At 33.5% G+C, this 13342-nt stretch overlaps 1 protein-coding gene across 1 annotated transcript in view; it reads right to left on the bottom strand.

The window, feature by feature from the left end:
* LOC150086196 (glycosyltransferase 25 family member) overlaps window positions 1-13342 on the bottom strand; it is a 97387-nt gene that overhangs the window by 125 nt on the left and 83920 nt on the right. Inside the window, exons 11-12 of the mRNA XM_090374826.1 lie at window positions 10390-10517; window positions 9786-9989 (exon numbers count right to left, since the gene is read on the bottom strand). Of these exons, the coding sequence (XP_090230952.1) occupies window positions 9786-9989; window positions 10390-10517 (332 nt within the window). The remainder of the gene's footprint in view (window positions 1-9785; window positions 9990-10389; window positions 10518-13342) is intronic.

The following is a 13342-nucleotide window of genomic DNA, read 5'->3' as shown; positions in this document are numbered from 1 at the left end:
TTTGAAAAATTAGAGAAAGTTACAAAAGACGATGTCAAATGGAGGATGATATTTATCTGTGAATAAGTAAAGAAAATAATCTTCATCACAGAGAAAAAGCTGGTATTCATAGCGAAAGTAAAAGGAGCAATTACAGAAGACTAACTATAAACACCATATTATAGGATTTTAGGTGTATTGGCAACATATTGCATGTTGTGTTATGTCTGTACAAGTGGGAGTGGGCTAAAAAAACCCTGAAATAACTTATGGGCCCTGCTTCATACCTTTGAATTTATTCAAACTGTCAGCCTCAACTACCTGCGATGGTAACTTGTTCCAGCAATAAACAACTCACTGACTAAAAGAAAACTTCCTATAATCTGTTCAGTACTTCAACACCTGTAATTTGAATTTATGGCCCCTAGTTCTGGAATCCTTTATAACAGTCAGTGAAAATTCCGCCTTCATTCATTTTACTAATACCTCTCAGAGCCTTATAAACCTTAATGAGGTCACCCCTGTGGTGCCTGGTTGCCAAGCTCTGTAGCCCACATAATTGGAGTCTCTCTTCTTACTGTCATCCTTTTGCCAATCTCTAGATCCTTTCAAGAAGCTCAATCTTTTTTCTGATGAGGTCTCCATACTTGAACACAATATTCCAAAAATGGTCTTACAATTGCCTTATACAGTGGGATTATGACCTCCCCCAATTGCTACAGGATAATGTTCGATAAATCATCGATAGGACACCATGGACTTTCCTAGCTGCCTGTTTACACTGTTCAGAAAACTTTACATGTGCCCATGTTGTAACTCCCAGATCCATTTCCTTTTATTTGGGGGTTACTATTCCACAAGTGTAACCTTGCATTTAGAAGCATAACACAGCTGCCACATCTCTGAACATCTTTGAAGTCTGTTCAAGTCATTCTGAAGGAGCGCTTTAATGATCAGTGCTTGGCACTGATCATTAAAGCGCTCCTTCAGAATAATTTGCAAATTTTGACACCATGCCTTCTATCCCTTCAATGTCATTTATGAAAATGAGAAATGACCGTGGTCCAAGAACTGATACTTGAGGGATCCCACTCCTGATGTTACACCAATCTGAAGAATATCATTAATCACAAACCTCTGCCTTCTGCCCTGCAGCCACCCAGCAATCCATCTCAGAATCTTACCAGTAATCCCAACCTGTTCAAGCTTATACAGTAACCTCTCATGAAGGACAAAGTAAAATATGTAGGTTTAAGAAGATAGTTGGGTAAATGTTTTGGAGATGTAGATAAAATATGTAGCAAGGGAAACTTTTTTGTGGAGGATGCTACCTTGTGTTATTCTACCATTTTGTTTTTAAAACTAAAAGACAGTACAAAATGTATTGTACAAGCTTTTTTTTCACACTACTCAAAAATGGTGTACCCATTAAGCGGGTATTAGGGAATACTTTCAGCCTGTATACACAGCAATTACTTAATAGTTCCAATATTTTCACTAACAGAAAAAAATCAGGAACTGTTTAAATGATAATTGGCACATATCTGATAAAGAAATCACACAGTATTAGTCATACAAGTTATGTAATAAAAAGGAACATAAACCAAAGTATTGAAAATTGTTAATAGATCAGACCTTGCACAAGAAAATTTTATTTGTATGTTTGACAGTATTCCTAAGGGCCCACTTAATTGATGGTCCATTAGAAAAGCTATTAGGTAGACTTCATTAGATAAAAAAAAAGGTATACACAATATATTTTAGTTTTAGGAGAAAGGTCTACCTTGTTATTAATGACTCTCCAAAATACACACAATTAAAAAAAAAATTTCTAAGCAACAACGTTTTGTCTAGGCTGAGCAGAAGCCACATACAGCTCATCCTGCTATATATAACATGTTATCTTACACCGCACATTTCAAGTTTTTGTTTATACACTGACACAGCCACCAGGTCAGAGGAGTTTACAATAAATCACGAATATGATCGTTCATTGTAATTGGTAGTCACAAGCTTAAACCACAGTTTGCTCAAAGAGCATGTGCTACTGCACTCCTGCTCCTGACCACTTCATCAGGCTTTATGTAGTGTGTAAAGTTACACATATACGACGGACACTGCTTACTGTGATCACCTCAGGACTCAAACTAATTATAATAACAGAAGAAACAAGAATGCAGGTGTTTGGCATCGTTTATTGATGCAGAGCAGAAATGCTCTGCATCAATGTGGTGGAAGTGGACAGAAAGAAAACATTAAAGTAAAGCAATATAAAATACTTTAATTTGACTGTCCACTATTTCTTTGAGAAAGTCATCAATAAAAATGGAACTCATTACATTTCAATAAATCCATATAAACCATTAAAGACAAAAATGAAAATTTTAAAATCAAGAATTAGAAAAGGGTTAGTGCTTTATTGTTAAACAGTCAGACTGGTAGGTGTACAGATAGAGTACTTTCTTTCACGGAGTAATGATACTGACAACCATATGAACTGTACGAAGCAAAATCAGTAACTGGCCATGCAATCTGTTAAAGCTGAAGAACAAATCGTGATGTTAATCACGATTTGTTCTTCCACAATAAGGCAAACAAAGCGATAGCAAAAACAAAGCACCATTTACAATAAACAGTGTCTTTGTTACGTATTTGTATATGTCTGATTGGGACTTCATAAAATGGTAACATTATCATTTGATTATAATAATTGGCATGTTCTGTATTTGACACCTTGTCTGCCATTACATGCACAAAAACTTGGGAGTTACATGAATGAAACACGCCTGCCACTAAGTTATCTTTCTCACTGTTATCATTTCAGTTTATGAGGTTGTCCACGAGTGAATGTTGTATATTTTGATTTATTTCATATTGTGTATAAAAATTTATATACAGTTCTTACTACCTAATACTGTAAACAATGATGAAAAAAAAAAAATTAAGAATTGAAATAAAATGGAAGTTTTAAAGTTTTGACAAAAAATCATTTCTGACACAAATCCGAAAAAGCTGCATGATCAAAATAAAATTGAACGATCTGATGAGATGAGTGGTTACAGATTTGTTTTAGAAGGGGGGGGGAGAGAGAGAGAGAGAGAGAGAGAGAACAAGCTAGGCAACCAACCTTAATTCATTCTTTAAAAAAACCACCAGCCCAATACAAGAAGATTCTCACTTTGCTTCAATTGTGTTTTATTTTAATTGACTATTATTTAATAACCTTTGAGTTCTAATGTGTTATTATTAACCAATAATTATGTAATTAAGTTTGAAATTGATAATTTATAGCTGTTATAGAACCTATTGTTATTATATGCATTTCTACTACTCTACTACCAATACTGTATAAACAATATGTGAAAAAAAAAAAAAAGTGTTTAAAAAAAAAAACCAAAGCATTAAATATTAAAAACTAACATTTTGGCAAAAATTGTTCCTGACGTGGATCGAGATGTCAAAAAGAGAAGCTGCATGTTCAAAAGAAACTTAAGCAATCCTATGAGTTGCTACAAATTTGCTTTATGTAGCTTTTTTTTTTTTTTTTGTCTTTCCTTTTTTTTTTTTTTTTTTTGGAATGCATGTTGCACATTATAGCAGGATGAGTTGTATAGACAAGTCTGTTGCTGGTCACTGGTTTAGACAAAAGCTTACTTATTCCCTCAAACCGAAAAAAGAGAATTATATTGCTGTCGTTCATTTCAAAGTATTTAAGAGAGATGATTTTATCAATAACACACAACAGAATAACATTAAAGTAAACAACTATGATATTAGAGTTAAATTTTATATAAATGTGGTGTATATCCACCAGTACACTGATGTAGATTAGCTAGAAAAACAGACTACCAAATAAGTAAAATGCATTTGATATATAAAAATATCGTATGTGTGTGTGTGTGCCGAGCACACATAGCAGAACTTAAGTGAAACTTCTTTAGAATCTTTTGAAACGTTTATTATTTCAACATTACAGTGGGATGATGAATCATTTTGTGTCACATTTTCATGGCGATTATTGTCAACCCACAGACGCAAGTTATTCCCATGTGAAAACTGCATGGGGTGAAAACCGAAAGAAGTTACAGGCCAACATTTGACTTACCTTTTCCAGCGTCTTTGTTCAACTCCATTGCACACTGTAATTTCCTCCGCTCAAAATAGCTTAGATCTCTCCTTTTTACTCAATGGAGGTAGTTTCACTGGTCGCATTGCACGTATATGTGCTGTATATGCCTTACAATGCTCACAATTAGTCTTCAACTTTTACTTTGAAATTTTTTATGATATATGGTAGAAAATGACGAAATATTTTGGTTTTTAAATTTTTAAATCGGACTGCTAGAAACTGAGATATAGTGATTTAAAACATAAATGTGACAGCGTGCAAGTTATGACGTGGCTGCACTGTTGGGTACTGATTGCATCATGTATTACTATTACGTACCACGTCGCTCATACCTGGTACGGAGTGGTACAATGGTGGAGGGCAATGAATCATTTCATGGCGATTTTTGTCAATCCACAGATGCAAGTTACTCCATGTGAAAACTGTCTGGGGTGCACCTAAAGAAGTTTCACTTCAATATGTACAACTTGTGTAACCTCTCCTTTCACAGGTCCAAAACAATAGAGTCAAGCACCGTACTGGTCCTTAAAATAAGTTGGCACTAGCATTTTAAACATTGGCAACAAACAATTTAATTCTAAACAACAGCATATTATTTCCTAACAATCATATTTATACATGAAATGCAACTCAACCATGCTATTATCATTCAACCTAGCTTGTGGCAGTTCGTACTAATTAAACTATCCAGATGCTGAAACAGTACTGGAAAACATATACATCACTTAATATAAACAAATTTATGCAAAAAATAAAAACTAGCATATCTCATCAAAATTATGTTCCCAAATTTACACGATGATAGCATCTTTAAGTGAAGACAAAATTACGCACAATTATTATCAGTATAAAAAATAAACTTAACATTAAAATAAAATGAAGTTTCTTTATAAATACCTTTTTTTTCATAAAAACTGAAATGCCTTACATGGTTCTATAATACATCTAGACTAGTACTGAAGAGTGAAAAAAAAAAAAAAAAGGATGAAATCCATAAATTCAGAGTTCATCTTTTATTACACCAAACACATCAGAGTCTTCCGTATCACTTATGTAATCTTCTTCTCCAGTATAATGTGTGGGATATACTAACAGGGGATGTGCGGAATAGGCATGAAGGTTGCGGTGAGCGAAATGATCCTTCCATTCACTTCTGTGATAAACAAATACGATATTAGACATAACACCGAACATGGTACAGATTGAAGTAAAAAAAAAAAAATTTTTTTGTACTTATTAATGCAACATGACTATGTTGCTTACAAACATTAATTGGAGAACATAAATCTACAAATTATTTTTCCACATATCATGCAGATTCATTAACACAACTTGTAAGTAACAAAATGGCCAGCATTTCACTAGTTAACTATTGAACTATCAATTTGAAAGGGTATTTAACATGGTGGTGGTGAGTCATGTGGCAGGTGTCCCTTGAAAATAACATTACCGCATTAACCAATGATTAAAAACCTGAAATTTTTTCTACCTTCCAAAATATAGTCAATATTTCTCATAATAGTTTCTGAAGTGATATTTATAGTTTTCACAAAAAAATGTGTGTGAGAACCTGTGAGGTGACCCACCACCAACATCTTTGCAATGATTTGGCTTTTCCTTGAAGGGTAGCATGGTACCACACAGGTACTCACATTGTGTTTGTTTAAATATTGTTTTCACCAAGCAAAGACTGAAAAATGAAACCCAATATTATCTCCAAATGACCACTACACTGTGGAAAGTAAGATAAGTAGATTCACATTTCATATTCTTCACAGTGAGCAAAATTTGAAATAAAGTCAAAAATGGAAGTAACTAATAGTATCAAATATATATATAATATATATTTTTAATAATATTTATATACATAATAAGTAGAAATATATGTGCTTAACAGTATTATAAAATTGGAAAATGGAAGAGACGAAGTGACTGATATTTCTATTTTGTCTAAAACATTTTCTTTTGCAATTTTTAACAGAATTAATTTTATTTTCTGTTTTGAAAATAAAGGGTGTAAATCATCCCTTTTCTAAAAAATGTTAATAAAACACAAATACTGTAAATCTGATAAATGAAAGTTACAAGAGTAAATGAACAGAAAACTATGGAAATACTGACAGCAACAGCTGAAAAACCAAATAAGGCCTAGAAAACAATAAATTTAGAAGCCACTGAAGAGAATGGCTGTAGGACACAAAAAAGTGTGAAATTTTATGCACTGAGTATTTCTGTTCAATATTTAATATCATGCTATATTTATCAGTACTGCATTACGAGGTTATATACTATTTTTTCTTTTTTTTTTCTTTCTTATGTCAAATTATTGTTATATATATATACAGTAATACCCCGACTTACGCTACCCCAACTTACGCGAACTCGGAGTTACGCAGTTCTTGATTTTTTCGTTTGGCAACGCTGCCGCACACTATCTTCAAGGTCGTTTTTCATATGTTATCGATATACGGTGCGACGGCGGAGAATGAGAGCGAAAGATGAACAAAATTCAACTTTGCTGCTTTTATGTTTTTTATATCAGTGAAGGGAAAACACATTTCACCATAATAACGTAAAAAATAACACAATTCCAGCTATCAGTATAATCGCAAATGCAATTAGATCGAGTTTACTACCAGTTTATAACAGATTTCACTAGCAGAAACGCAACTGGATTTTTATTGTTTTATGGTAGTAACCCCTAGAAATGTGAGGTGTTAATAGTGTATCTCTGCCTTTATGGTGTTGTTTATTCAGTTGCTACATGCGCGCAGCTTTGTTTATGCGTATCAAAGTGCCTCCTCGTTTTGTAATTGCGCTTTATTCCCTAAAAATGAGTAAAATACTTAATTAAAAGTTGTGAAAAGGAAGCGTCCTGGTGAAGACACTGCAGATTCAGAGAGAAAAAGAAAAGCAATTATCGATAAACAGAGGCGGACTGGGTCAAAAATTCTTACCCGGGAAAATTTATAGTGGCCTCATACTTATGGTTTATGGCCAAAATCACACCGGCCACCGGGGTTTCCCCGGTAAGGCTTATGGCCAGTCCGCCTCTGTCGATAGAGAAAAAATATGAAATTGTGAAATGCTTTGAGCGAAATGAAAGACCATGTGATATTGCACGTGCTACAGGCCTAAATGAAGCAACGGCGAAAAGCACATGACAATTGCAAACTTGACAGGTTGAAAATTGAAAAGGGCTCAATTGTAAAGGGCTTAAAAATTTTAGAAAACATAGACTCCAACGAAGAACGCGTTATAGCTACAAAGCAAGGAATAAAAAAATTATTAGCTTGCTACGAAGAAATTCTGCGTGAAAAAAAGGCGCTGTGTCGTCAGACGAATTTGTTAGATTTTATGAAGCCATCGACATCGAAATAACTTTTTTACGTAAGTCATTTGTTTTTTTAACACATATTTTGTATTAATATGTATAAAGAACTGCAATTTTATTAATATTTTTCTTCTAAACTAGTGTTTTTGTTAGTCCTTGGTCCCAATTAAGCAAAATTTATATGTATTTATATGCAAAGTTTTACCCCGACTTACGCGAATTCGACTTACGCGATTTTCGTCGGACCCACCTATCGCGTAACTTCGGGGTATTACTGTATATTACTATAAGGATCATTAACTCATTAGTAGGAGGCACCCCCAATATCACATGCATGGTGGCATGGTCCTGACTTTTTTCTTTTTTATTTTCAAAAAATTCTTTTGCCTTTTTAAAATTCTGCTTACAGTATACAAATGCTTGACCTTTTTCCTAATGTCTAATGAATTGAAACACTTGGGTGGGCAACAAGATTGGTCAGGGGAACGAAAAGGTGATCTTACCAAGAAAGTCTTAAGTCCTGGAAACTGCAGCATCTGAACACTAGGTATCTACGAGGTGATCTGATTAAGCTGTTTAAGGCTTTGAATGGATCAAGCAAGCTCAGTGTTGATGCCATTCTTCCTCTTGCTCACACTACACACACACACACACACACACACACACACACACACACACACACACACACACACACACACACACACACACACACACACACACACACACACACACACACACACACACACACACAAGGGGGCATAAATTCAAATTGAGGAAGAATGGTTGCAGGACAGATGTGCAGAAGCTTGCCTTCAGCAGTGGGCAGTTGATTTTTGGAACAAACTTCCATCTGTTGTTATAGAAGTAAGTAATTTAAATAGATTCAAGGAAGAACTAGACAAACTATTGGAGAGGATGGGCAGTTAATGTGGGATTTTTTTTTTTTGGCTGATATTTTAAAAGCTTGCTTTCTTGCATCATTTTCCACTATTAATACTTATTGAATTTAATTACTTATATGTATATATATGTATATATTTTTTATATGTTGAGTTTTTCACACTTGTTATTTTCAAAAAATCAGTTTTTATTAATTATGTTTTGGGAAAGAAAGAAATAAAAAAAAAAAAAAAAAAGCCACGTGTGTAACCTATCTTCACAATGAGACACCAGGTATTGCACTACTTCGAATAAGTAATGTTTCTCTAGTAGAGAAGACTACTGTTATTTATTCTGGGTGGGCAGGTACCCTGGTAATGCAAACATGACATCACAGTTGTGAAGTTAATTCCACAATATGAGATATGCCAAATGGTGAACAGAATGATACTGTATTTAAAGACTAAATGCACAATGCATAATTCCATATGGGTTTAAATTAACTATATAATATCGGTGTACATACACCATAGTTTACGTAGTTTATTTTATGTGAAAAGATCTTTGATGAAAATCAAAACCATTAAAATTTTTAATATCAAACACCTAGATCAAAAGTTATGAATGATGTAACATTTTATGCTCACACCCACTACTTATTCTACCGAATTAACATTAGCATCATTTAGGAAGTGACATCATTTACATCTTGCATTTTCGCTATCAATCAGTTTTACTTCAGTCCTAAATGTTCAGTATGAACGATTTAATGTTTTACACTCACGCTAACTACTTACTCTACCAAATCAACATTAGTGATTGAGTTAGCATCATTTAAGAAGTGGTTTTTTTTTTTTTTTTTTTTTTTTGGTAGTTGGTGCATAGGCTTCTGTGGCCATAATGCACCTCCCAAGGTTTTTGTAGTACTCTGATCCAAGCCCGAGGCAGGAATCGAACCCGCTACCTTTGGGTTGCCAGGCAGGCACTTTACCCACCCAACTATTCTGTTTTGCATTTTCGTTACCAATCGGTTTTACTTCAGTCTGAAAATTTAGTAGGTGCCACCAAAGATGGAAAAAAAAAAAAAAAAAAAACACTACAAATATAAACACATAAACACAAAACTATTAATCACTTCCATATTCCAGTTCATAAAACTGTTAAAGCACAAAAATTCAAAGCCTCCACATCTCTGTAGCTAGGTTATAATATGCTGGAAGCTTTATTAATATAAATTTTTATTACCTTCTCACACCGTCAAATTGATACCAGTGCTAACTGAATAGCGACATTTACACTCCGGTTGTTTTGAGGAAGAAGACAACTCTTCTTTAAAATACCAAAACTCCTAACACCTTCAAATCATATCAAATCCCATCATTATTAAAATACTACATTAAAATAATGACTGTTGTCTACAAAAATGTGTGGTACATTTTTGTTCAACAAAAAGAGAATACTTACTCTGGATGTCTGTCAAACATAATTGGTAGATACTCATCAACAGGAAGAATTCTGGGCAAAGGATCAGCATCTACAAGCTTTCTAGCACCTTCTAGGGTTATCGTGTAGCAAAGTGTCCAATAAGAGTAACCAACATGGACTAAAGAGCTTGTTCCAACTACATAGGGTTCATCCTCCTCAGACAACCTTTTCCTTCCTAGGTATCTTGGAAAATTAAAACAAGCTTACATATAACTAGGTGTTCCATGGTTTTCTGTTTTATTTCAAAGGATTTTCCAAGAAATAATTTTAGGAAAAAATTAATATGGCTAAAAGCATATTTTTATTACCTTTAACAACAGGCTGCACTGGCTATTTGCATACTTAAGCACTTATTACTATTATATCTACAATATGTGTACTCCTATTCTCTGCAACACTATTGTTATTTGAGATCGAAATAGAATGAATTAACATTTAACATTCTATATATTAAAGTTAATTTAAATAACGTACACTGCTAAAAAGAGTAAGTTTGAAAATATTTGCTTTAGAAATAAGTTCAAAACAAACAATAAAAAAAAGTGCACATAAGGAACTATTTCATGTTTTCATTAGTACTTACATTAGCTCCCATTCTAGGTGAACTCTTTGCGCTTCTCTTAATAAAGCGTGAAGTTTTCTTCTGAAATAAGGTTCAAATTTGATATCATCTTCTAAAACAAGTGCCGTTCGGTGTTGATAAAGAAGCATCTGAAAAACAATAAACTTATCAGAAATGCAGTTCTTCAGTTTTGTAAAGTGTTACTTATCAAATATCATAATGCTGTTATGTTTTCTATGCTTGAAAATTGGCATCAGTCTTACATCGCAGAAATCTCTAAATATGTCTATGCTCGAAGAAAATACAGATTGGTTTTTAACAGTGTTTCTAAAATGATGTTCCTGGAGATCCATGAAGTGAAAGTGCAGGTATTGGCAGAAATAAAGGGGGGGGGGAGAGGAACTTAAAAAAAAAATAATAAATTCTAATAGTGATTCTCTAATAGTGATTCTCTAAGAAATTCTTCATTTCTTAAAAATTATTAGATATTGTATAATAATTTTGTATAATAATTATAAAAAAAGAAGGAATTTTTAGGAATTTGCTTAATATAAGAAATCACAGCATGTTCATGTTAATCAAATGAATTATATGTACGTAATTTGAAATGATAAACATAATATTGTTTAAATAATAGAAGCTACAAACTTTTGGCAGTGCTGCACTTGCACATGCATTGTCAGTATGCCACAAGTGGGCAGTCTGTTGTGCGTGGGGGTTAAAGATTACGAAAGGGTTCCATGGCCAAATTAAATTGAGGAACACTGGTATATACATATATAATACATTCTTTGCATGTAGGTCCTGAGAAGTAAGATTCAAATAATTTGTCCATTTATGTATGAATTCTTCCAGAAAGCGAAGTGGTGCCATCTCTTATCTGTGTATCGAAGTAATTGTAGACAGACACGCTGCAGCATGAAAATAGCTTTTTGAGGAATAGGAAAAGATTGCAGCTGTCAGCCAATGTTGTCTAATTTAGGCATACTGAACTGAAAATCTCTGAAATTCAGATCCAGAAGTATATGAAATTGAATTAATCAATACATAAATAAATGTAACAGATATTATTACATTAAAAAAAGAAGGAATTTTTAGGAATTTGCTTAAAAACTTCATTTCTTAAGCAATTTTTTTTTTATTAAACTCTGATTTGGAGTTTACAAGAATTTCATTACAATTTTGGGGAATCAAGTGAAAAGATAAATTAATGTTTTCACTTTAGAATGTTTACAAGCATTTATGTATAAAGTTTTCAGTTTTACAAAATTCCATGAAGAAACTTGTTCCTCTGATGCCTGTTCTGATGTATATTTGTGCAGTAAGCTTTCTGGTCATTGGTTTCTCTGCATTTGCAGAGCCCATCATGTAGAAACTTGTCTTGGTTTCAAGTAATTTATTAATATACCATAAGCCAGCAGACTCAGCTGTTGATAGGTGACCTGAATGACACTCATCTTCGTATGACTTCCATAGTTGAAATTTGTACACTACTTATCAACAGTAGAATGAGCTGGTACAGAGTTGAGCCCCCCAGTGTTGCCAGCATATCAGAGTCCAGGGCACACACATGTTCATAAAATCCACACTGGACAGTTACACATATAGGTTTATATATATATACAAGGTGTTTCGTAACATGTGGGCCATATTTGTAGGATCAATTCAGGACCTGAAAACAGTGAAAAAAATTAAATGTGTGTGACTGTGAGTGGTTATGGAGCTACGGCTGTTTGAATTTAAAAAAAAAATTGGTAAAAAAGAATAAAAAAATAAAACACTAAATAAGAAAAGCAGACACGTACCTAGTAAAATGTTTATTCACGCTGGATACTTGTTCTTATTTATTTTTTTTATTACTACTGAAACTCCACAGGCATTTTTTAAAATTCAAACAGCCACAGCTCCATGCTCATTCACAATCAGACACACATTTAGGAAACTTTTTCATTGTTTCAGATCCTGAAGCAATCCTGAAATTCACCCACACGTTGTGAAACACCCTGTATATTGAAGCAGGATTCAAACTTTACATCCTACGAACTATACCAGTACTTGCTTTGGAAACTTCATTGTGCAATCTGAATTGCGGACCTTGTGTTTCCAAATTTTGACAAATGGCACAAGGAGATAAAAGTTAACACATTTGCTACCAAATCGCCCTATGACCTTAAAGAATCATCAAAAATCATGGGAGTGAGCCAATCAGGACGGGAGAGCAGAGACATTTTTGGCCTTTCTTCTCATTATGGCTGAATTTACTGCTAGCTAAAGTTGCTATCCAGTTTTTCTTTGGTCAAATCGAAAGAAAACAGACCTTAGACAGGTGGTTTTTCATCCAACAGGATTAAACACCCATTCATGCCCACATGCATCAACCAGCAGTGAACGTGTTAATCGAATATTGAGTCTTTAATATTTCTTTCTGAATGCAGAAGCCTCTGGGCCACTTGATAAAAAACTTCATTCTGCTTACATTTCCCAACTGCAGCATTACTACTTTTTCCCAGTTGAGAAATGCATACACAGTAAATTTACTAAAGTTACAAGTTAAATAATTAATTTATAAAATAATTAATAAAAAAAAATTAAGTTTACAGGTGACCCCAGCTTAATGCTGATAATTCGTTCCGGAGAAACAGAGTGCTAAGTGAATCCGCATTCCCCTAAGGTAACATGTAATTGTAAGTTGCAGTCGGTGCCATAGGATATTTCCTAATCAATAATAAACAGTAGTGAAAAGATGCACAAGTGTCGGTAAAAATATTTAATATTCAAATATTTGTACATATAAAATATTCTGCATTACATACATATATAATTATGTGGTAACCACTTACGTATCAAAATTAAACTTAAAATTCCAATAAAATCATGAATTTAATTGATCTAAATTAATTTTAATTGATGAATTGAATCATGAAAAATGTGTCGATTTTGGGTTGGTCCTCTTCCAAATAAAATAAAGGGGTAT

Source organism: Mastigoproctus giganteus, chromosome 5 (assembly GCF_048544385.1).
Source record: "Mastigoproctus giganteus isolate SK-2022 chromosome 5, ASM4854438v1, whole genome shotgun sequence".
Lineage (NCBI taxonomy): Eukaryota > Metazoa > Arthropoda > Arachnida > Uropygi > Thelyphonidae > Mastigoproctus > Mastigoproctus giganteus.
Note: the sequence above shows the minus strand (reverse complement) of the source record. Positions and strands in the feature narration are given on the sequence as shown.